The following is a 24,616-nucleotide window of genomic DNA, read 5'->3' as shown; positions in this document are numbered from 1 at the left end:
CCAGCTATGAGCACATGGCCAGGACTGCGCAGAGGCCTGGACCATCCGCGTGCACCGCTCAGGTCCCGAGCCTGGGGGGTCCTGCCGCTCAGCAGGGGGTGAGGCTCCGCGACTTCACAGACCTGGCACCCACATCGGACGATCTTCTCACGCGTCAATAGAACTCCAGGTGGAAGCACATGTCTAAGTGAAACCTCTGGAGATGTGAGGAAATAGACAAGTGTTTTGCCCTTGATGGACTACAAAAGCAATTGTGTTAATAACCGGCGCCTTGGTTACTATTCTGTTGCTTGGGACCCTTTCCTAGGTGACCAAACAAGGCCTGGGGCGTGTCCTTGGTCTGTGTTGTTGATCGTCTGTCCTCAGGAAGTATTAGGCACCGGCTCCTAAGATGTCCATTCTACCACGGTCCCCACCGAGACGTGCTCCCCCCATCTCCCTGGGTTTCCATGAGAAAAAAAAAGTGAAGCAAAGCGCGTCAGTGACATGTTCTTAACTTTATTGCAATTCTTTCTTACCAAGGGTCTGATGTGTTTTAGGCCAGGCCTAATGTCCTTTAGTCCCTGCAACACAGGCCCATGGGGATTTCCACGTCCCCTTAAGTAGGTATGTAAACTAGTAGACTTATTATTTTTTTTTTAAGGTTCAACACTTATCGCCATCATTTTTAGTTAATGTAAGACAAGACTTGTGTTTTCCCAAATGAAAAGACCAAGTAAGAATGTCATGCGGGTCTTCATCGCTGGGGTAACCGGCTTCTTTGCCAGAACCACTTTGGGAATCTATTCCATTCCATGTGACATCTTTCCACTTTAGTATTTTTTTCTCCACTAATACAAACATTGCAATGTGCTGAGCTATGATGTAAACAGTGCCATGTTTATATATGCATACATAGATTGGCTCTGGAAAAAGTGCATGAGTACATGCGAGTTATGTAAACATAGCAATGGGTCAGAAAGAGAGTCTCTGATCGTTAGGGCATTAATGAATAACAAGCATATTGTAAGCAAATAACCACCAATAACACACATTGGTTTCGTTGTCAGCGAGGAGCTTGGTTGGGCCCACCCCTGGAGGGTCCCTTTCCCCAGTCAGGCTGATGCTCGCCTGATACTCACAGCAGGTGGCTGTGAGTCTGGGACGCCCCCACGTGAGGTGGGTCTGTGCTTCCTCGCTGGTCCTGGAACACACAGGTGGCCCATTTTGATCTCCCTCTTGTGTCAAAAGCAGAATATGATGCCCCTATCACCAGGAGAGGGTGCGGATGGAGGATTTGCAGAAGCCCAGGGCCTTTCTTCCCCTGGAGGTTATAAGACATCCTCATTTCCTTCTCCTCTTACCCATCAGGACACACCCAGGAGGCCTGGAAGGTTCAATGTCATCACCTCCAAACAGCTCTGAGATGGAGGTGACTTGGCTTGAACCCTGACTGCCGGATGTCTGAGTGTTGGTCTCTGTTTAACCCCGACCTCACCCTCCAAATCACCCTTCCTTCTCTGGGAATGGTTGTCCTGGGAGCCAGTCATGTCTCCCCTTGCACGCATCCTCCATATGTTTGGGAATAAGTAACCTTTCTAGGCACACAGGTCTTGCACCCGAGCTTCTTGCTCAAGCCTAGCAAAGGCACACACACTAAGGTTCACGTGGACACCATGGTCTCCATCATTCTCCCTTTCATGACTTCTAGGCCAGGTGAATGCAGGTAAGATCTTACTTACCTGAGCTAACACGCCTTTTAGAAACGCCGCAAAGTGGATACATTTAGTACCCAAGACACTTTAGCACACCTGGTGATCATTCAGTAAATGTGAGTTTCACTCTCCTTTTCCAAATCCAAATTAATTCCTGCAGGTGACTCGATTTCCCTCTCATTCCTACAGCCGTCACTTCCCCAAACCAACAAAAGGATGCCGAGGCAGCGTAAAGAGGGGAAGCCGGATTGTTCAGGATTGTCTCTTGCTGGGAAGGAAGATGTCAAAACTCTTGGATGAACTGAGGTTTGGGAATTATCTGAAGAGTGAATGATCCGTGATATCTCCGTCCCATCTCCACTGCGGCATTTGTCTCCAACATAATGCCAGCATCCACCTGTAACTGACAGACCGAAGGGAACATGGATGTTGAGGCCTGACGCATGGTGCTTCGAAGGCTGGGCAAAATGGCGATCCAGTCCACCGGGACTCCACCCTCGGGAGCTCTGGTGGAGGGAAGATCCAGGCTGTAGGTCCCAGAGATACAGTTTGGAGCAGATGTCCAAGAGGAGAACGATGGCAGGCCACTGAGGTCTTGGGATAGGAATGGGGGGAGGGGGATGCTGGCTTAGACAGGGCAGAGGTGTGGTCAGAGGTGCCCCAGCGATGCCCCCACCCTAGGAAAGCAGGAAGGGGGCTGGGCAGTGGGGCCCAGACCTTGGCTGCGTCCACGTTCAGTGTCTGATGCACGTCACCCCGGCGTCCTCAGCGTGCCCGCAGTTTGTCACCCCCCACTTGGAGAAGGTGCAGCGGAAGATGGTGTCTTCTGTGCCCTTGCAGGCGACATCATCCATCCAAATCCTCCCTGTACCTGCGGAGACAATGCAACACGGTTTCTTTAGCAGGCATGCAGGAGAGCAGGACAGAGAAAATGAGAGCATTGCTGTGTCTGTCCTTGACCAGGCTGTCCGAGGCTGTGCTGGCAACTCTGTGCCGACTCCAATGCATCAAGACAAAATACTTATTTTCTGATCTACGTCTCTTGAGGGAAGAATCACAGTGATTGGTAGTGGTGATGGTAGTATTTACTGAGTGCTTCCTATGATCTTCCTCCATTCTCACCATGGTGTGGCCAGACAGGTAATAACAAACCCATTTCATAGATAGGAAAACTGAGGCCCAGGAAGCAATCAATGCAAGGTTGCTCAGCTTGTAAGTGGCAGAGTGTGAACTCAAGCCACGTACAAGCTCACACTTTTTATGAGACCTGCGTAACTTCTGATGTTCGACAGGTTGCAGTCTTGTTGATGAATACTCAGGCGGGGCCAGATCAGAGAGACAGAGCCAGACAGAACCTGGTTTGGGTAGATCCAAAGGCCATTACCAAGTACTTCAGTGCCAACATTATCTCCAGTCTTCTGAAGTTGAACCTACATGGTTCCTATTCTAGGAGTCCCAAACAATGGTGCTGGAACGGCAGAGAACCCCAGAATTTCACATTATAACTAGACATATATTTGATGGCAGGCAGAAGCCTCCCTAACCATAGTTATTGGATCAGTCCCCAAAATTCAATTTGAGTTTTGCCTGCAGTCAGGTCTGCTCACTCAGATCTCAAGGGGACAGACCTGCAGGTCTGAAGCACCCATGCAGGCAGCGGTTAGAGGGCTTTCCCAGGCCTACACCTGAGAGACATGAACTTGGCATTGAGGTCCCTCAAGTAAATGTCAGAGGAATCGGGCAGCTGGTGAGGCTCCCACAGGGGAGGGAGAGGGCTCGTCTGAGGTCAGAGGGGTCAGTGGAGAGGGGAGGGGCTACACCAGAAGTCCCTGGAGTCCCCACCGATGAACTGGCAGGACCGTCACCCCTGGTTCTGGTGGGCTCTCTGGGCTGATGGCCATACCAGGCCCGCACGGCGGGGCCCATGTGGGGGCTGAGCTTCGGGGCTGCCGTGGAAGCGATGCTTAGGGCTCTGCTTCTCACAGGGTGGTCCTGGCCCACAGCATCGCCGCCATCGCCCGAGCTTGTTAGAAACCCCAAACCCCGGGTCCTGCCCTGGACCCACTGAGCTGGACTCTACCTTTTAACCAAGAGGTTGTCATTTCAGTAGGAGGAGCTCCGGCACAGCAAGAGGAGGGCTGTGCAGTACGTACGATAGTCCTGGATTCAAACCTTGGTCCCATCTCGGGGGCCGTTTCCATGTTAAAACGGGGATGTGAGACTTTCGATGCGAAAACTGGGTAAGTTCTGGGTAAACTGGGATGGTGAGTCACTCCAGCACTTTAACTTACTAGGTCTATGTGCCGGCAACCAAAAGCATGAGGTTAAAGGTCATAACATGGGTTTCAACATGACTGAACTATGACAACCTGAGCAAACGAGATCGTAAACCATCCCTACGTTCTGATGCCAGCCCTGCTTCCTCCCCGTCCCATCTGTCAGCAGCCACACGACCCCTCCACGGACTGTTCAAACCTTAAAACTGCCGCTCGCTCTCCAACTGCCTGGGAGAAACCCTACATCAGTGGCGGGAACTAATATTTCTGTTATGCAGAAATCAGCACATGTGTTGTCATGGGACGGCTGAGCGGGGAGCTGGGGGTGGGGGGCGGGAGAGGGGGAGGTGGGAGGACAGGCCTCCTTCCGCTGTCCTTGGAACCAGAATCTCTTCCCCGGCCGGATCCCCTGTGCCTCTTACACAATAAACCATCTGAGGCCGAGCAATGAGTCTCTGATTAAATGTCTCCTGGAAAACATATCAGCTTACAAATTACCCAGGAAAAGGCTGCGGGCCCAAGAGCGGTGTGGGATTAGTCACACCCAAAACAAATAAAGAAGGAAGTCACGGGGACTGAGGAACACTGAGCAGGCCCCAGGTTAGCCGCCCAAATAGGGACAGAGGATCACGAAGCTCCAAACCCTAGTTGGTGCTTAGCCAGGGAGTCCGGGCTAATGTTCGCCAGGAACGAGCTAATAAAATGAGAGCAGGGTCGCTAAATCAGCAGCACTGAATATCTGCCGTTAGTGAGGGGGTGAGGGGCCTGTGAGCTCGCAAACCGTCTCTCCTCGCCGTGTCGGAGAAGCGAGCACTCCCTCGGCTCCAGGGATTGAGCACCACTTTAGCTTCGGAACCGAGCTCTGATTACTCCAAGTGTGGCCTGAGGACCAGGAGCAGAGCATCACCGGGGAGCTTGTTTGAAAGGCAGAGTCGTGGGCCCACCAGGTCTGAGTCAGAGCCTGCCTCTGAGCAAGAGCTCCAGGGCAGGTACACGAATTCAGGTCTGAGAGGCCCTGCCCTACCCCGGGTCTGCACTCCCACAGGTTTCTCTTTGAGCTTTCTAGCAAGGCCCCATCAGGCGAGCAGGCTAGGCACGCTGCTCCCCCTATACAGGTCAGGAAAACGGAGCCCCTGGCTGACATTTGATCTTGGGGAGGCAACGTTGGGATGAGTGGCCAGGTCCTCTGACAGAGCACTTGGGGCTGTTTGGAGCTGATATTGTTGGAATGAGTCAGAAGAGATTTTATTTGACCCTTATCATTCATCATTCAACAAATATTTAAGGGCCCACTCCATGCTCAGCACTATTCTGGGTATTTGGACTATGTTATTGAACAGAAAAGGATAGAATTGACAAAAATCTCTCTGCTTCATGGAGCTAATGTTTTAGCATCTGCATGTTTATGTAGAGTAACATTAAAAGACAGAATAGCCCAGCTGGTGTGGCTCCGTGGTTGAGTGACAACTATGAACCAAGAGGTCATTAGTTTGATTCCCTGTCATGGCACATGCCTGGGTTGTGGGCTCGATCCCTGGTAAGGAATGTGCAGGAGGCAGCCAATTGACCTTTGCTTTCACATAGATGTTTGTTTTTTTGTTTTTTTGTTTTTTTTTTCTCTCTCTCTCTTTTCCCCTTCCTCTCTTTGTAAAAATCTAAGGGCAGAGACTAGGTTTCTCATCTCCGTGGCTCTGCATTCACTGAGCCCAGCTCTGGCCCCCAGGTGATGCCTAGAAACTGCTGTGGAAAGAAGGGAGTGCAGCCCTGGCTGATTTGGCTTGGTGGATAGAGTGTCAACCTGCAGATGTAGGGTCCTGGGTTCGATTTCAGTCAAGAACACATGCTTGGGTTGTGGGCTCGGTCCCCAGTAGGAGGCACGTGGAAAGCAGCCGATCAATGGTTCTCTCTCGCCATTTATGTCTCTATCTCTCTCTCCCTTCCTCTCTGAAATTGAGGACAGGGAGGACGAGGAGCCCATTTTGGCTTCTCTAAAAGTTTATCATCCTCTCACCCCCCCCCCCCACACATGTTTTACTTTCACTTATTAGGAACAAGTCCTCCTTAGACTCAAACACGGACAATGAGGACTGTCTCTATTATTTCTGTTCCTTATGCAACCAAAAATGGCAGTTTTTGTTAAAGAAAACAGGTTGAAATTCAGCCCCACACGTTACATGGGAGGTGAGTGCTCTGCCCGGTGGCCCGGGGGGCGGGCCTCCTGGGCGGGGCCCTCTGAGCCCCTGCGCACGCTGGCCTTTGAAGTAGGAAGGCTGGTATGTGTGGGGTCAAGTGGCCGCACCCCGCCAGCTGTCACAACAGATTTCACCAAGAGCCACTTTCGGTCAGTGTGATTGTCTTAGGCAGCCCGGCTGCTGTAGCAAGGCCCCACAGGCACTTATTTCTCCAGCTCTAAATGCTGGAGGTCTGAGAGCTGGAGCCAGCAGGTCGCCAGGCTCTGGTGAGGGCCCCCTTTTGGGTTTAGACTTCTCTGTGTCTCCGCCCAGGAGGAGGGAGAGGGAGCTCTTAGGGGCCCCCTTTATAAGGGCACTAATCCCATCAAAAGGCCCCACCCATGTCCAAATGACCCCTCTCCTGATAACATGTTGGAGATTAGCATCCCAGCACGTGAGTCTGGGGGAGATACAAATATCCAGTCCATAGCGGTGACTGAGGGCTAAGGGACACGATGCTGAGCAAGAGCTGCAGCAGCCCATCATGGGGGAGTGAGCAGGATGGCAGCTGGGAGCCGTGGAGGGCTCCACGGCCAGTCTGGAAAGGACCTGGCTCCGTTTCCCTGTCTGGACAGGACGTGGCCCCTCCTCTCATGTATTTCCCACAAGTCCCTGCCGTGGTCTGCACGGTCAGCACTGTCCGAAGATGGGCTGGCTTGCCCGGGGGACAGAGAGCTTCTCTCTGGGCAGAGCCAGGTGGCCATGGCAGGAGGGCTGCAGACGGGACGCGGGCTATGGAGAGAAGACCAGTCCTAAGATTCCCGGGCCTTTTCCCCGTGGCCTTCTCCTCCGGAGCGCCTTACCTTGCCCGAACCGAGCCGTCCGGGACACCTCCTGTGCGCCCCGGAAGCCCAGCATGCGGCACACCACGTCCCCGTCCTTCTTGTCCCAGCCGTCGTCGCACACGGTGCCCCAGCGCCGGTCGTGGTACACCTCCACCCGGCCCTCGTGCGGGCCCGAGCCGTTCACCAGCCGGATCATCAGGGACTCCAGGCCACCTGTTGGGAGCAGCCCACAGTCACTCCTCTGCTCTGGATATTAACCCCCTCGCTTACCTCCAGGGATCTTCCCAGACTCCCCTCCACCAGCCCCTACTGCCCAGGGAAGAGGGGCTGCGGCTACAGCCTCAACCCAAACCGTGACCAGCCGAAACCATGCTGGGTGGCCACGGCCCTTTATCAGCCTCCTTCTCGCCCCCTCTTGTTTTCTTTGAATGGAATGTATTTTCTTTCTTTTTTTAGATTACGGTTCACATGGACTATTATTCGTATTCGTTTCAGGTGTACAGCACCTCACAAAGGGCTCCCCCGATGTTCCCAGAGCCCACCTGGCACCAACACAGTTATCACAATGACACTGACCGTCCTCCCCATGCTGTACTTGACGTTCCTGTGAATATTTTGTAACTACCAATGTGTACTTCTAATCCCTCACCTTTGTCACCCAGCCTCCCAGGCCCCCTCCCCTGGCAGCCATATCTGTGAGAATAGACTTTACTTTTTAAGAGCACTTTTGGGTTTACAGCAAAATTGACAGGTGGGTACAGAGGTTCCCCACACCATCCGCCCACACGCACAGCCTCCCCCAGTATCAACATCCCTCACCAAAGTGGCACATTAGTTGCAATTGACAACATTGACATGTCATCACCACCTGAAGTCCATAGCTTCCATTAGGGTTCACTCTTTGGTGTTGTATATTCCTTGCCTCTGGACAAATGTAGCCGCCTATATAATCTCATACAGCTTAGTTTCACTCCCTTGAAAAGCCACTGGGCTCTGCCTGTGAAAAATTCAGATTCCTGAGCCCATTCAGACCTCCTGGGTCCGAATCTTGGTGGCAGCAATCAGAGACCTGTATTTTTCACATGCCCCAAATGATTTTGAGGTCATATATGTGTGGACTGGTGCCAGGAGTGACAGGCTCAGATGCTCTGTAATATTCCTTTCAGCTCCAGTGTTCATGATTTTAAGGCCAGGGAAGATGTCAGAGTTGTATTTTTTTTTTAAGTTTTTTTTTTTTTTTTTGCAGCCAGAAGTCACCTAGGACGTGTAGGGTGGAGGTGGGACATGATGACAAGTGGGTGCCACGATGCAGGAGGCCCCCATGTTGAACTGCCAGAGGAAGCAGCAAGCCCTCTGGAGTTCTGCTCCCATAAGGGCTGCGGCCTTGGACTACATCTTCTGTGGGGCGTGGCTACAGAGTTTGGACAGGTTCAAGCCTTGAACTGATGAGAGGGCACAGTCCTCTCGTGGCCACGTGCAGTCCCAGTTTGGAGGGCAGAGCCCTCCCCGCACAATGATAGCCAACAGCTGTAGTTGTAAGCTTGAACCTATGGTCCGAACACGTGGCCCCACCTGCCTGAGTGATACAGGCTGCAAGTAAACAAAGCTGGATCAGGTGCATGTAGTTGAGTAGGATTGAAACTCCGAGAATGTTGTAAACATTGACCACGCCCTTACTTTGCCTCGTGGCATCTGCTATAAAGTACAGAGACGGCTTGTAGTTGGTGGTGCTGTCTCTTCGTGAGGAAGCAGCGTCCTACCAAGACCCAGCTTTCATTCTCTTGTTGGTCTTTTCTAAGCCTTGTAGCCGCCGTCACTCAGGGTCACTGAACCTGGCTGAGCTGGCGCTGCCCAGAAGGTGTCCTGGGGCTTAGTATGCCATGGCCATGCCAGCCTGCCACAATCTTCCCTCCCTTTTCTTGGCCAGGTGGGCTGGGGGATTCTTGTTTCTAATGACTGTGCCTTGGCAAAGACCTTCACAGATCCCTGGAGAAGATGGCAGAATTGATAAACCCCACATTTGTGCCACACAAAAAAGGAGAGGAGGCAGAACTGGCCATGTGTCTGCTACATGCTGCCTGGGCAGGGAAAACCCCACAATATTCTGCTCGGGGGAACCAAAGAAGTCACCAGGATAGCACACTGTTTCCAAGCTGCTGAGAAATTACAGGGTGACAACTTTAATGCCATTTTGTATGCTTCCCGCATCTCTCACTGTTTGTTCTCTCCGTGCATATTTACTGCAAGTCCCCCTAGGCCAGTAGTCGGCAAACTCATTCGTCAACAGAGCCAAATATCAACAGTACAATGATTGAAATTTCTTTTGAGAGCCAAGTTTTTTAAACGTAAACTCCTTCTAATGCCACTTCTTCAAAATAGACTCGCCAAGGCCGTGGTATTTTGTGGAAGAGCCACACTCAAGGAGCCAAAGAGCCACATGTGGCTCGCGAGCCACAATTTGCCAACCAGAGCCCTAGGTTGTCAAAAAAGCCGAGGATGAGCAAAGGAACACAGAAAATCTGGAGAGAAGGAAAACCTGGAGAGAAGCTGGAAGGCAGAGGCCGGGCCTGAGACAGAGAAACCCCCTGCATGCTAACCTGGGGCCAGGAGTTGAGAAGGCCTGGCCGCTGGCTGGCTGGGGGCTTGGCCCTGGGTAGGTTTGGCTGAGGCCAAGACGTCAGCCTTGATTTCTCACAGACCTGCCTCGCCTCTGTCAGCACCTGACAAGGAGGCAGAGGGCCACCGTGGCCGAGAGGCCTCCAACAGAAGCCTCGGGTGGGATCATAAGCAGAGGGGAAGCAGAAGGAGGATGCAGTGGGTCCAAATGGCCCAGGCAGAGTTCAGGAGAAGATGGCAGAATTGATAAACCCCACATTTGTGCCACATGAAAAAGGAGAGGAGGCAGAACTGGCCATGTGTCTGCTACATGGGTGTCAGGTGAAAATAATAGGAGGAGATTGGGTTGGGGGTGGGCAGCCAGGACTGATGTTCGGAGGCTCTCCCTTATCCTTTCTGCTCCGCCATCCTGAACTCACTCTGTTTGCTTCTTTGTTGAGCAAAATCAGTGACTGACCATCTCTTAGGGGCCTGCTCCTGTGCTAGGTGGGTACATCTAGGAACAGTCTCTGCCTTCGTGGACTGCTACTTTAGTGGGAAAGATGAACAAGAAAGCTGAAAAACAAATACAAATATAATTACAGCCAAGTGTTGATGAGCGCATCGATGGGAACAGAAGCATGGAAAAGGGAGGGCGAGTGAGTGGAGGCACCCTTTGGATGGGGAGACTTGGGCAGAGCTTTTGCCTTGTGCCCCCACAGTAGGGACACCCAGATGTTCACAGATGCACTTAAGGAATTGCTACCATATTCCCAAATTGGGCAGGGTATTAAGGATGCATGGGTAAATAAGCGTTGTATTTGTCCTTGAGGCATTCTGGATAAGAACACAGAATGTCAGAGCTCGTAGAGACCTCAGTGACTGCCCCGTCCAAACCCCACATCTAGAAATGAGGAAATTGAGGTTCAGAGAGAGCAAGCAACCAGCTGTTACAGGGATGCCAAGTCCCGCCCTTTCTAGATCCTGGCCCTTTCCAATGCTGGCCACTTTCAGTACTGCCTAAGTTGTACCAGAGTTAAGCTGGTTCAACCAGTAGGTCCAAGATGGAGGCAGGCTGGCACTCCTCAGACCAGAGGGCACTGCTTGGGTGAGCTCAAGCCATGCTCTGTCCCGGAGGGCTACCTGTACATATCAGATTTCCCCCTGGGGAGAGTTCCCTGCGAAGAGAGATGATGATTTATTTGTCCACGATCCCTCAATACTTAATATTATGCTTGGCTGGCTGAAAACGCTAAGTAAATGTTTGAGGAATAGATGGGCTGGAGACCAGATGGCTGGTTGGATGCATGGCTTTTTTAGTCAGTACGACTGGAATCTCCAGCCGAATGCCTCAGATTTCTCTGTCTCTCTGGTTCCAGGCTTACTCTTCGGTGCCTGGCTGTTGAGAATGGGTGCTGTGCCCACTCACGGATCCCTCCAGCTCAGGCAGGAGTGGTGGTGCTCCAGGATGGAGACCAGGCACTCACTGTTCACATAGGCACTGGGGATCTCAACTCTGGGTTGCATCTCTTTGTGCTGCCTTTATGTAGGTCATTGTAGACTCCCTGTTATTGGCCCATCTTTAAACATGTATTGACCCAGCCATGGGGACACAGAGGAATAGGAACCCTACATAGTACTTCTTCTCTGGACATAAAAATACTAGGAGACGATTCCAAGATGCCGCTGCTAAGTGCCATTGGAGTGGATCTGGGCAGGCAATGGGGATGGTGAGGAGAGCAGTGAGCAGGAGGGGACTCGCAGGGAGCTGGTCAAGGCACACAGCCAAGTACTCTTCTTACGTCTGAGGGGCACTAAGACACACTCTCCCATTTCTTCACTGGTCACACTCACTTCCCAGGGTGTTCAGGGGATCAGTGACAAAGAGTCTCTCCTTGCTCAAACCCTAACCAGGATCTCCTGAGCCTTCTCATCTACGAGGCCTCCACCTTGGCCTGTACAGATGTGAACAGAATACTAACATAGTTGTTAACAGCTCAAAACCAACGCATGGCCCTCCCCTCTCCTAAAGCGCCCGCCTGAGAAATCTCAAGATTATCAAAAGAATTTACTGTTCATCCAGCCAACGCCTGAAGACAGGTCCCTGCCTCACAGCCTCTCTGGCAGGGGAGGAACCGAATGGGACAAGTGCCAGATGGCTTTCATAGGGACCAAACCCCTCCTGCTTTTTGTAATTTTTCACTTCCCTGACTCTACTGAGCCCCCACTCACCCCTGCCCTGTCTCCGCATTGTCCCTTTAAAATGCCCAGTCACCTCTGTACAAATAAAAATTTAGTTCCGACCATGCTGGTCTCTTTTTCCTATTGCAATTGTGCATTACTGATTCAAGTGCATCCCGAGCACTTTAACTACCAGCTGGCTTTGTTTATCTCTAACGTCAGATGCGATAAGACTGCTCTTAGTCAACTGGCCAAGGGGTAAGCCATGCTCTCTGCCCGGGAGCACGTCCCTACACACGGCTAAGGACATGGAGGATGGGTCTGGCTCAAAAGTTCTGTCCAAACCGCTGTGACGATGATTGTGAGGACCACCCAGCTTCTCTCAGGAATCTGAGCTGGGGAAATGGAGAAAGCCGAGCAGGAGCAAGAAGAGGCAGGGGCAGGAGTGAATAAGCCACGTTGCAGATGAGACACTAAAGTGAAGACGTGAACCCCTGGTGCTGTGGCCCCAGAGCTGCCTTGGATCTGAATGCCCTCCCCATTCCAGGCCCACTTATATCACGAGCCCTGATTTTCTAAGGAAGGTGTCCTGATGAATAGCCCACATTACTTAAAGAGGCCAACCAGATTCCTGGTCCTCGCCAGCAACAATCCCCAAGGAGGCGCCTGTGAATCCAGCACACCAGCCTGAGAGTTTAGCTACTTACCTCTTGGGCCGAGGGTGGATTTGGGGGTTTGGATGGAGGAAACAGGGCGGGGAGGCACCAGGGGAGAGTGGAAAGAGACTGGGTCTGGACTTAGGCACAGGGCTTGAACTCTGGCTCTGCTGCAGGCCAGAGGTGACCCCTCCACCCCTACCCTCTTCTAAAAACGGGTGCAATGGTGGTGGGTGCAAGCAATAGCATGCGGCACATTATGGGCAGCTCCTACCTCTGGCAGGTCAGCACTTTGCCCAGCAACACGTGGGTGAGCTCCGAGGGGTCGTCAGGAGCTGCTGAGGACGGCTGGATACCCTTGAAACCCTCTTTGCAAAGCAACCCTGCTGTATGGGGAGGAGGAGAAAAAGGGGGTTCATCCTTCCAATTGGATTCCTCTCCTAACTTCCTCTCCTCTACCTGGGGCACAGTTCCCAGGATCCGGATCCGTAGCATATTAGGGGAGGGGGACAGGGGCTTCGGCAGAAGTCCGGCTCCTGCTGTCAGCAACTGTCTGCTCTCTAATGTGAGCGGGATGGGATTCCTTAAGCAGAGCAGCTCTGGAATGGCCCGGGAATGTGGTTCTAGGGCTGAGGCCACGGTGGGGCTCCTAGCACAGATCTTCCAGATCTCCTAGGTGGGGATTCTCTTCTCAGAATGGGTGTCACTTCGTTCTCTGTGCCTTGTAAACATATCTATAGGAAAAACAAGGTCCCGGACAAAGCAGGCTGGATCTACCCCAGACTCCCTGGATTTGAATCTTGAGCTCCAGAGCCATAGGGGCTGTGCCACCCTTGCCCACTTCAAACACAGGAATCCTCTCCACCCAGCATCACGCCCGGCAGCTGCTCATCCTGCCTCTGGGGATGGAAGGGAACGGGACACTATCTCTTGGGCATCCGTCCCAGGATTTTGAAACCAGCATCTGGTTTTATTCACGGGGCGCTGGTATCTCCAAGCGGCTCCAGTGTTTCCTCATCTAATGATTCCCCACCTTTGTTTTGCTCTATATGCTCTGGGTTTTGTGCTTATAATTGGGAGAGAGGGGGCAAAATGTCAAATATCTCCCTCTTTCTCTGGCATCGGGAGGGAGCACAACTGAGGGAGTGGCTTTATTACTGAGCCCCTCAGTGGGCCCGGGAAGACAGCCTAAGGGCCAGTGGCTACCATCTCAAGAACCGATTTCCAGGGCTGGGGTAGCTTTCGAACCACCTACTCCCTGCAGGGCTTGTCCCTCAAACCCAACAACAACAAAGCCAGGTCCTGGGAGCTGCCCGGGAGAGATGCCAAGTTAAGGAGAGACTGTGTGCTCGGTTCTGACTGCATCAGGCATGTGCAAAGTGCTTCATGCATACATTTCCTCATGCTTCTTCACTGAGTTAGTGATGGCTCCTCCTTACGAGAAAACGAGCCCAGAAAAGTCAAGTAATTTGCAGCTGGTCACACAGCTGCTACAAGGTGAAGCCAGGGAGAAGAGCACAGTCCTTTCATTTTCAAACCACAGACATGACTGTCAGACTGAGTACCCAAGACAAGTACTTAACAACAGCCCTCTCCATGCGTGAAACACCTTTCATCTATGTCCCCGCAGCCTTATGGGGTCTGCAGTCATTAGCGTCTTTAACAGGATGGAAAAGAGCCTTGGATGACAGCAGAGGTTCTCAGCCCTGGCTACATGGAAGAATCGCCCTGGGCGCTTTAAGAGGAGGCCAGGCTAGTTGCCAACAGCTCACAGGTGATGTAATGCACGGCCAGGGCTCGGAGTACTGTTTGAAGGGACGGATCTGGGATCAAGTCCCAGCTACACAGCTGTCAGGCCTTGTGCGTAAGGCCTATAGATGTCACCTCCTCTGGAAGGTTCCCCTGACCTGTGGCCCCAGGAAGTGCTCTGCACACGAGAAATATTATACTGCCCCTTCCTCTTCCAAGGCTGTCCACACTCACCAGTGTAAGCCCTGTGAAAGCCAGGGCCATGGCCATAGCAGCCCCGTGGGTCCCCGTAGCAGGTGGAGAGCACAGTGCTCAGCCAACTGAGCGGGTGAGTGAGTGAATGAGTGAATGCGTGAATGCATGAATGAACAGAATTCACAGCCCTTTTGAGGGGCTCTTGGAACAGATCTGATCCACAAATAGGCCTCAATCCTGCTTGGCTGTGCATCAGGGAGGGCCCCCAACCCAGAGAACGTTGCTTCTCAAGAAAAGCAGAGGAGGGAAACCCACCCAGCCTGAGCCTGACACATCGCAGCTCCTTTAGGTTTGTTTATCCTGACTTCCCGGCCCCCGCCAAAGCAAAACAAGTCGAAAGAAAGGAGGTTGTGGAGAATAGAAATAAACACACGGGGATGGGAAAACAGGCTCTGATTTTCTGCAGCTGCAGAGAGCCCGGGCCATAATCTGGACCAGCTGCCCACGAAGGAAGTTGAACTTTTATTCTCTTGAGCAGAAAGAACTCCCCAGGCACCCAGCCGCCCCGCAGCCTGGGGTCTCAGAGCCCCCTCCCTGAGGTGGGGAGAGTTGGGCTGTGTCCTTGTGTGGACCTTTCTTTCGCTCTGACATCCACAGGAAATGGGGTTCTCATGGGAAGGACAGCAGTCATCCCCTAAGCAAACTGAGGGATTTCTGGTCAGGCATTGCTGGAGGGCATCGCTTTTAAAATGTGGTCTGGCCTGGGGGTGTGCTTTACAAAATGCTATTTCCCAATGGCAATTAGGAAACTTAACATGCTCTTAATATGGCGCTTTGTGCCTCTTCACAGACATTTTGTCAGATGGTCTCATTTGACCTCTGCAGTCCCCCCTTTAAGGTGGAAGAGATTGCACCCATTGAACAGGTGAGGAAGCTCAGCCTCAGAGAAGGATTCTCAAGGTCACCCTTCAAAGTGGCCACCCCTGAGCCTCCTACCCACAGCCCTTGGGGCCACTGCACTGTGTCTTTCTTTGATTGCGAGTCACGCTGGGTGTTTGGCATCTCTGCGTAAAAGAAGTAGCAGAAATGTCTCCCAAGTCAACACTGCATTAGGCATGCTGGGTGGGTTTTAAATGTTGACTCACCCGTTGGTCTTCCCTCTCCTATTGCAGGTCCTTTGGAAACTGGGAGTTTGTCTTGGCTGATTTTGTTTCTCCAACACCCTGCTCATGGCCGCCTGGCTCCCAGTCTCAGAGCCCCCTTCCTTGTTCAAGGAAAACTTGTCTGATCAAACAGGAAACGAAGCACTTTTCCTGCCCAGCCCTGAAGCAGGAGCCCTCCCCATCGCAGCAGGAGGATGTCTCCACGGCCCAGAAAGTCAGCTCAGAGCTGGATTTGTAGGAAGTTACTTGGCGGCCAGGGGCAGAGGTGAGACCTTTGTCTTGCTTTTGCTCCTGGGGCCCCTCAAAGGGCAGTGAGAGTCAACAGGCTTTTGGGAGGAGACAGAAATGCTGTGGATCCAGGAGCAAGTTACTGATGCTGAGCTTCATATTATATATAACTGAGGAGGTGCGATGCTTATACAACCGCCCTGTAAAGGCTTCGTGGACCCACTGCCTGGACCTCTGAGTCCAACGTCGAGAACTAAGTGGCCTTTCCTAAGAAGGCTCTTTCACACCCTCTGCCTTCACTCACACACTGTCCTGCCCTGTTTTTTCTCGAAGTTCTGCTCTCCTTCAAGTTCAAAGCCTTCGAACCTTTTCTGGAAGTCTTCCCTTCCTCCATACTTTAAATCCTTGAAGCAGGACCTGCCTTTAGCACCATATTGATTACCTTCTAGCTCATGACATTGGGCAAAGATTTGAACCTCTCAAAATACGGAGTTTCCTCATCTGGGATAACCACACATACCTTAGGGAGTTACTCTGAAATAGACATGAGCTCAAGTGCCTGGGGTGGTCGCTTCTCAAGAAATAGTGTTGAACCCAAGATAAGCCCCGAGGATCATGCTGGGGGACTGAGGCACTGCTGCCAGGACTCACCCAGCTTTTGAGTCAGTGAGGAAACCAGCCCCGACACCCTCCTATCACAGCACCCACAGACCTCAGGGGTGTCCACAGGCTGTGCCTCCCTCTTTCCTCTCTTTTCTTCCATTAGAATTCTACAACGGGCTCTTTAGAAGACAGGCTGGAATCTGGGGCCAGGGGAAATAAGCCCATGTAGAGAACTGGCTCCAAGTTCACCCTGAGGGTGTTCCCCATTGTTAAGGTGGACTGTGAAGCAGCTAAAGCTGATTCCATTACATCAACAAAGACACTGTGGGCCCTAGCTGGTTTGGCTCAGTGGATAGAGGGTCAGCCCGTGGACTGAAGGGTCCCACGTTTGATTCCAGTCAAGGGCACATGCCAGATTGTGGGGTTGGTCCCCAGTAGGGGTTGTGCAGGAGGCAGCCAATCGGCGATTCTCTTTCATCATCGATGTTTCTATCTCTCTCTCCTTTCCTCTCTGAAACGAATAAAAATGTATATATGTTTTAAAGACACTGCGGGGACCTCCCTGATGGAATGAATCTGCAGTGCCTTCAGCACGGCTCTCTCCCATCCTCAGAGGAGAGGGTGCAAGGTCATGGGGGTAAAGATCAATTCCTGAGTTTGTTAGAATTGCCTTCTGCATAAGCAGTGTAATCATCCCTGGTTTTAAAGTACGTCTCAACTTTAAACTTTCTTTGTACAAACCCACATCAAAGACCAAAACGCCAGCTCTTCCGTAGTGTTGAGGCATTTTTTTTTAATTTTTTTTTTTTTTTGGAGGAAATTCCTTGGTCACCTTCACTGGGAAAGTTTGTCACTGAAGGAGTTTTCTTGCAGGGCACATCCCAGAGGCCACCACACGCTTGCCAAGGGGTTGGGAATGCCAGCCAGCAGGGGCTGCCCAGGCCCTTCTGGGAAGGACGGGCACAGCAGTGTCAGCTAAACACAGGGAAGCAGGGACACGGGGACGGCATGGGACGGGCCCCCTTGCTCACTCACCATAGAAAGGATGGGTGTATAGAGCACAAACTGGCCACCTCCACTCGAAAGCGTGAGCTATACCCCACTAGACGAAGGTAAAAAGAGCAAACCTTCTCAAATTCCACTTACACGCTTGGCTGCTAATCCTTAACATAAACTCCAAACACTGGCATGTTTATTTTCTCCCAGTTAGCCCTCAGTTTTGGCTTTCAGTGGGTTCCTGCTTTCACTTAGCATATATTTATAAAACAAGCACTCCTGGGCCTGCTGGTGACCTCCGAGCACCGCCGGAGCACAGATTCTCAGGGGCTTCCCTTCCCTTCCCCTGCCCTCCTCGCGAGGGCCCACGCTGCAGCTCTTCTTTCTGCGCTTTTGTAAGGCACGAATGTAACGGGCTCACTAGCTCAGCTGTTCCTAGAAATAGGAACACTATTTGGGTTCAACACTGTTTCTCAGGCACTCCCCTCCCCCCTATCACACAGCCACATTTTACCACCTGGCTTCTTAAAGGAGCCAGGCCTTTTGTGTTTCCAGCCCCTCTGGAATCTATTTGAAGTCATCAAACCAAGGGAAGTGTGGATTAATCGGAGCGGAAATGCTTTCTGCACACAGCCATGTATGTAAAAGCTCTCTTGGAAGGGGTCACCAGGACGCTCTCAGGAAAAGTCACTGGATTTGTTTTTGGAAGGCTTAAGATAGGCTCTTGGCAAACCAGAATGTTCCAAAGGCCAGATCCCGTTCTCTGCACAGTACCGGGGAAGAGGAGATGGCGGAGGCTGAGGGATGGGCCTCAGCGCTGGGTCAGCAGGGGACTCGGGTCTCAGGATTGCTACTCCATGGCCTGTGCTGCTCCCCAGAGCTCACATGTCATCTTCCCAGGAGTTATGTTTCCACTAAGGACAGACAGAATGGCCCATAAGGACCCCATGCTGTCAAAGGCCAGGAGAATAAAAGGTAACTCAAGATGATAGCAGAAGGGCTTGGGCCAGACAGGCCCCATCTATGTCCCCTCCACACCTTATGGACTCAGTGACATTGGCCAGGTTCCTTCTCCTCCTTTCCCAGCCTCCTCCTCACCTCCCTGCCCTTGAAAATTACTGTGAGAATTCAGTGCATAATACACGGAAGCTTTCCTCCCCATAGTGCCAGGTACACGTTTGTTGGTAGTTTTATCTGAGTGGTTCATTTTCCTTGGGAGTAGGGTTTACTTTTAAATCATGTTGTTAGAGGGGTATCCAAACTGTAGGAGGAAAAGAGGATGTCTACGCTCTAAGTGAATAAGGAAATATGATTGTATATAAAAGGTCTGGTAGCTCTGTCTCTCCTTGCCTGAAAAAAAATGCTAACTTCCCGTGCTACATTATCCTTAACAGATTCCCGGAGGCACTGCTTGCAGCTAGCTGTAGGTGCAGGGAGGGGAGGAAGAGAATTCACAAACTCTGAAGGACTCTCTTTGCATCCCTTATTCTAAACCAGATCAAAACATCTCAGTAGCTAGGGAGGAAAACTGTCTAAAAGCCAACATCCTGATAATTTATTTTGAGCTCATGCAGCACGCTGGGGTGCCCACTGCCTCCCACCCTTCAAACTTACATCCCTAAATATTAAAAACACACATAAGATGTTGGATAGTTTTCAAGTTTTCTGAGATGCCACTGATAAGTATCCACATGTGCTGGCTTAGAATTAACCCTGGGTCGTCCTGCATATATTTTCCATGTGAAACCAAATTGAGGAAAATATTTTAAACAATCTGAACTTAGATCCTGCTTTAAATTCATGCTGTGGGGCTTAAACAAAATCGAATCCTTTCCCCACCCCCTAGCTGCAAAAATACTATTTATTTTTCTTGCAAATGGACCATAGACGAAGGTAAAACAAATGTCTTTCTGTCTTGAGATGTATATATCTTTTCTGGCCAAGCTCCCCACAGCCAAACATCTAACAGAATGACTAATATTGCTCTTGCCTGGAATAAAAATAACAACTTTACCTCTCATCGAGCAGAAATCGGGAGGTCTGGATTCTAGACCCAATTTGGCCATGACCTAGCCTGGGCACTGTGGCCAGTCTCTCTGGCTCTCTGTTCTTGCTCTCTGTTTAGGGAGCGGGTGGGGTGTGCTTGGGCGTAGGAGAGGAGTTGATCTGAAACCCCACCCAGCTCTAAAATCCTATGACTCCAGATCAAAACACTGGTAAACAATGGCAAGATCTTGTACGAAAGTATTGTAATATCAACTTAAAACATGGGTGGTGAGAAGTCTTCTCTAGAATGCCCTCTTCAAAGGGAACCCCCCATTTCCGATGTTGACCTGAGGCGTGTCAATCTTGTTTTTCTCATCAGTTCCTGTCACATAGTAACATCCCCACCGACTGAAACTTTAGGTTTGTGCTGCTAAAGGTCAGAGGTGTTTGGTAAAGGTTCCATGGCCTCAGCCCAAGCTGGGGTTCCGGAGGAGGGTCCCTCCTCCACTGTACTCCTTTTTGAGGGAGGGTAGAGCTCCGATGCTGAGAATCCTTCCTCCCGCACATCCTCCTGCCTTGGCCCAGGGAATGACTAACAACCCCCATCCCCCACCCCCCCGTAGCAGGCAATCAGTGTGGGTCAGAATTTCTGCACTTTTCTGAAAGATGATCCTTGGCTTCCTCCTCAGAGCCTCACTCCCAGGGATATAGTTTATGCCTCTGGGATTGGAGTTCCTTGGAAACACAACCAGGAGTCTCAACACAGCATGGGTTTTATGTGGTCAGAGGCAGGCCGGGGGTAGAGGCCATGGGAAGGCATAGATCTCCACTCTACATTGCTGCAATGGCCCCATTCAGCCTAAAAGGCTCTGAAATCTGTATGTCCTGCGAGGGAGTCACTGGGGGTTTTAGGGAGCCCAACCCTACTCTTCAAGACCAGGCCTAAGCTCTCATTGCAGAATCAGAGAAGTTGGAGGCCCAGGTGTTTGGTTCTGCCTCTGCACTTGCCCTGGGAGAGTCAGTCAGTGCCCCACTCGGGCCTCTGAAAGCAGGGAGATGGATGAATGGCATTCAGTTTTGTGGTCCTACAGTTCCTGTAGGTCTCCTATGTCCCCTGCATGCTGAGTAAAGCATCCCATGATAGAGCTATCTCTGCTGAGCCACCTCATCTCCCAGGTCCATCACCCATGGTGATGCTTCTGGGTCTCATCAGGGAACAGGGAGGAGAGGCATAGACCCTGTGCAAGGGCTGTTGTCTGACCTTTGGGCTCCAGGGAGGGTGTAGCCGCCTCAGGGCAGGAAAGGATGCCAGCAGTCCCTGAGGAGGGGCTGTCCAGAGCTGACATCAGCCTCTTTCGGTGCAGTCAATAGGCTCCAGGGCCAACTGGATTAATGGTCCTTCTCCCAAGCTCCCCACCCACGCCCCGGGGAGCCCCACACCACTGTGGCTCAGCTCCCACCTCCCAGACTGTGGCCCCAGCTTCCGAGCCCAATCCAAGCACAGAGCCCAGCCAGCTGGGCCCACGGAAGTGAGTTATAAACAGTGGCCAAAGCAGCCGTGGGACGAGTGGTGACTGATGACCGCCGCCTCTCCCTGGGCTCGGCGAGCACAGACCTCCTCTCTCCTCTCAGGCCTGCGGAAGAACGGTTGCCAAAGAGTTCCTGACAGGCACCCCTCTGGTATGTGGGCAGCGCTTCTGATTTCCTTCTAAAGGTCATCTTTCCACAGTCCCTCCCTTCCTGCCACCCCATCAGGAGTTGTTTATTTCACACAGCTGAATGCCATGGTCCTTCTCAGCTCCCTTGGCAGCAACCCAGCAGAGCGCAGTCAACAAAGAGAGCTGGAGGAGGCAGCAACCCAAAGGCAAAGTATGGTGCCCAGCTCAGTTCATAAATGTGACTCTGATATGTCACAGATGTCCTAGATCCTAGCCAGGCTCCCTTCCTTGGCCATCCACACTTGCCTTTTGGCTCCTGCAGGGTCCAGCAGATCTCCTCATCTAGCCAGGACACTGCTAGCTCGGCCGTTGGCTGCTCTAGAAAGGGGCTCCAGATAATGCCAGAAAGACTCGGAAGCACATATATTGCTTTGGGAATCACAGCATCGAAGGGGAGGTGGATGTGAGAAGTCCACGGTATGTGTAGGCACACCTGTCCTCAGGTATGTCCATCACTTTAGTGACAAAAAACTGTCACAGATGTTTTCTCTGATTCTGAGTCACTGCCCTGGGGGAAAGGGAAGGACCGTGGAAGGAGGAGGCGAGTTGAAGTTCAGGACAGACACCTTGGAAAAGGGCATATTAAGGAGCGAGGCCTTCTGCTCATGCATGACGGGGAGGAAAGTACTATTTTAAGGATCTACTGAAACCAAAGGTTGGCCTTAGGGAAACCCATCCATCTGGGTTCCAAGTGTGAATCTGAAGAGGTGCCTGTTCCTGAGTGTCTGGGGCAGAAGGCGGAGGCAGGCGCTCTTTCCCAGCCGTCTCCCTGCAGAGCCAAGGCTGCGGTACAGAGGCCCCGGGAGAGGATAATCCGCCTGTGCCTACACAGGGCCGCAGCATTTCAGAGCCCAGCGATACTAGATGCTGGCATTCTTTTGCAACTTGGTTAGGAGACACTATTCATGGAGACTTGGCTGGGAGGCTCATTCTCCTCTGGCAATCTCGCCAGGGTTCTACATGTAGAGGGGAGAATAAACCCAGGGAAAGAGTGCTAACTAGATAAGCTGGCTTGCCTTATAAACATTTTAGGAAGTACCCTTGTCAGGAAGATGCCCTTTGTGAGACGTGGGGGCCTGCCAGGTAACGGAGATCCCTCGCATCTCTGCTCAGTGGGTGGCAAAGGAGGAAAACAATAGGGACCCTGCTTTGCCGCCATGCCTTTCCCCACGCTAGTACTCAGGGAAGCCATACATGGTTTAATGAGGCCAGTGACTGAATTTTAGCAACCATCTCCAGTCATTTCAGGAAGTGTGTCTGAACCGGTGTATTACACAGGATAATAAGGAACATTACTGATTTCTAACCTCACGTCCAGGCCCAAGCACTTGATGTGATTAACTCATTTACTGCTCACAGTGATCCTGTAAGGCAGTGTTTCCCAACCTTCTCTCATGATGAGAATCACCTGGTGGAGTTGTTAAAACACAGATTCCTGAATCCCAACTAAGAAGTGCTAAACTAGGATTTTTGGGAACATATAGGTAAAATTGTATACTTAACTAGTGCTCTAAGACAGAGCTCTGCTGGCAAAGCACTAAGTTAAGTATACAATTTTACCTATATGTTCCCAAAAACTTAGTGCTCTTGCACATGTGTCAAACACAAGGCCCGCGGGCCAAATCCAGCCCGCCAGGCCTTGCAATGTGGCCCGCACCGCGCTGTCATCACTGCACTCAGCTGTCAGTTTATGACATTGTCAGTTTATGACTGTTCAGTAAACCATTCGGCCCGCGATTTAGGCTGGATTTTAGATTTTGGCCCCTTCTCTGATTGAGTTCGACACCCCTATCTTAGAGCATTAGTTAAGTATACAATTTTACCTATATGTTCCCAAAAATTCTAGTTTAGCACTTATTACTTGGGATTCAGGGATCTGCATTTTAACAACTCCACCAGGTGATTCTCATCATGAGAAAAGTGTGGGAAACACTGTAAGGCATGGACTCTTTTATCCTCATTCTACGATGAGAAAATGGAGGCCCAGAGATTGCATAGCTGTATACTGAGGCAGCCAGGAGGGAGCCCAGGAAGTCTGCCTCCAGGTCCTTCTACATGGCCACGGGGCTTATGCCACCCCTGGAAACCCGTGGTCTGTGTCCCCGGAGCACACCTGTCTCTTGGTGGAGCCCTGACACAGGTAGGGGGCTCCTTTCACATCAAAGCCCTGGTCCACAGGTCCAGCCCTTGAACCCCCAAACTGGTGGGGCTTTCTGGGTGACAGCTATTCCCGTGCTGACACAGAATCCAGTGACCCCAACAACGTTTCCTTACTGGCATCCCCAGCTCTGTCTCCTTTATCTCCTTTCTCTCCTTTTGGGCCTCGGTCACCTAAAACAGAGGAGAAAACTGGTATTAGAAACGGAAGTAAATCCTAATGGTAAATAAAGTATTATCTGCAGGAGACATTTTTAAAAATAGATTTTAAAAAATTGATTACAGAGAGGAAGAGAGAGAAACATCAATGATGAGAGAGAATCATTGAATGGTTGCTTTCTATATGTCCCTACAGGGGAATGAGCCCACAATCTGGGCACATGCCCTGACCAGGAATCAAACCCATGACCTTCTGGTGCATAAATGACCTTCGATACTCAACCAACCACTGAGCAACACTGGCTAGGCTGCAGAAGACTTATTAACCCAATTATCAGGGAGAACATCACGCAGGAGCCAGCAGCACTGAAGGGCAGGCCATGGCAGGAGAGAGCCACCTGCTCTGTCACCCAGGGAAGGAGAAGGCCTCCAGCTGAGAAGTTTCATTTCCTCCTCATTAAAGCCTCACACACTGGCATAGACCGAAGGAGTACGTGGTATTCAGCAGAAAGAAGACAAAGCAAAGCTATTCCTATTAAACACTCAAGGTTTTTGAAAAGTCTACACCCAAGTTCGCTCTAATAAGCAGAGAAAGAGAGAAGGAGGGAGGGTCTCAGTTACAGAGAAAGAGACATGGGTTCTGTCTTTACTAGTGGGGGAGCCAGAACACATGGAGGAGAGTTCCCAGGGAACTGGGTATTCCCTTCCCAGGATACGGTCTTTTCCCCAGCTAACACCTCACTCTACAAAGAAGTAATGGATTCTGACACCACTTGAGCAGGCGATACAATGACCTGGCAGTGCTATTCCAACCACCTTCAGAAAGCTATCTGCAAATTAAAGGCCCAGGGCATGATGTCTGGTGAATATGAGCAAGCCAAGCAAATTCCAGGGGAGAACACCAAGGATGATCCAAGTTTTGGAAACACATACACACACACACACACACACACACACACACACTACAAAACAAAACAAAGGCAACCATAAATGTAAATATAAATATGAATGTGTTTAGAAAAGGTCTGGCAGGACATGCCCCAAACTGTTTATAGTGGTTATTCTACAGCATAAGAGCTTAAGGGACTAAAGGGTGGGGGGCTGACTTTTGACAGTACACTCCACACTTCTGTTTTGTTAGTTTTTTTTTTCTTTTTTTTTCCAAGAAGGATGTTTGGTTTTGGTACTCAGTTTCAGAATCCATTTAAAACATGTGGATCCTAAAAGGAAGGAAAGCCTCAGCT

General features: G+C 51.2%; 1 protein-coding gene across 4 annotated transcripts in view; it reads right to left on the bottom strand.

Moving 5' to 3' along the window:
* Window positions 1–484: 484 nt before the first annotated feature.
* The window catches only part of SCARA5 (scavenger receptor class A member 5), a 102,201-nt gene continuing 78,069 nt past the window's right edge, over window positions 485–24,616 (bottom strand). For 3 of the 4 annotated variants that reach the window (XM_084886422.1, XM_084886421.1, XM_084886423.1), the window contains exons 7-9: window positions 23,331–23,387; window positions 7,005–7,199; window positions 485–2,565 (exon numbers count right to left, since the gene is read on the bottom strand). In XM_084886422.1, coding sequence (XP_084742548.1) covers window positions 2,429–2,565; window positions 7,005–7,199; window positions 23,331–23,387 — 389 coding nt within the window. In that variant the 3' untranslated portion in view covers window positions 485–2,428. The remainder of the gene's footprint in view (window positions 2,566–7,004; window positions 7,200–23,330; window positions 23,388–24,616) is intronic. The other variant, XM_084886424.1, reaches the window with a different exon arrangement.

The sequence above is a fragment of the Pipistrellus hanaki genome (genome assembly GCF_964339955.1).
Source record: "Pipistrellus hanaki genome assembly, chromosome: 5".
Classification (NCBI taxonomy): Eukaryota; Metazoa; Chordata; class Mammalia; order Chiroptera; family Vespertilionidae; genus Pipistrellus; species Pipistrellus hanaki.
The sequence above is the reverse complement of the archived record's forward strand: the minus strand, read 5'-3'. Positions and strand labels throughout refer to the sequence as shown.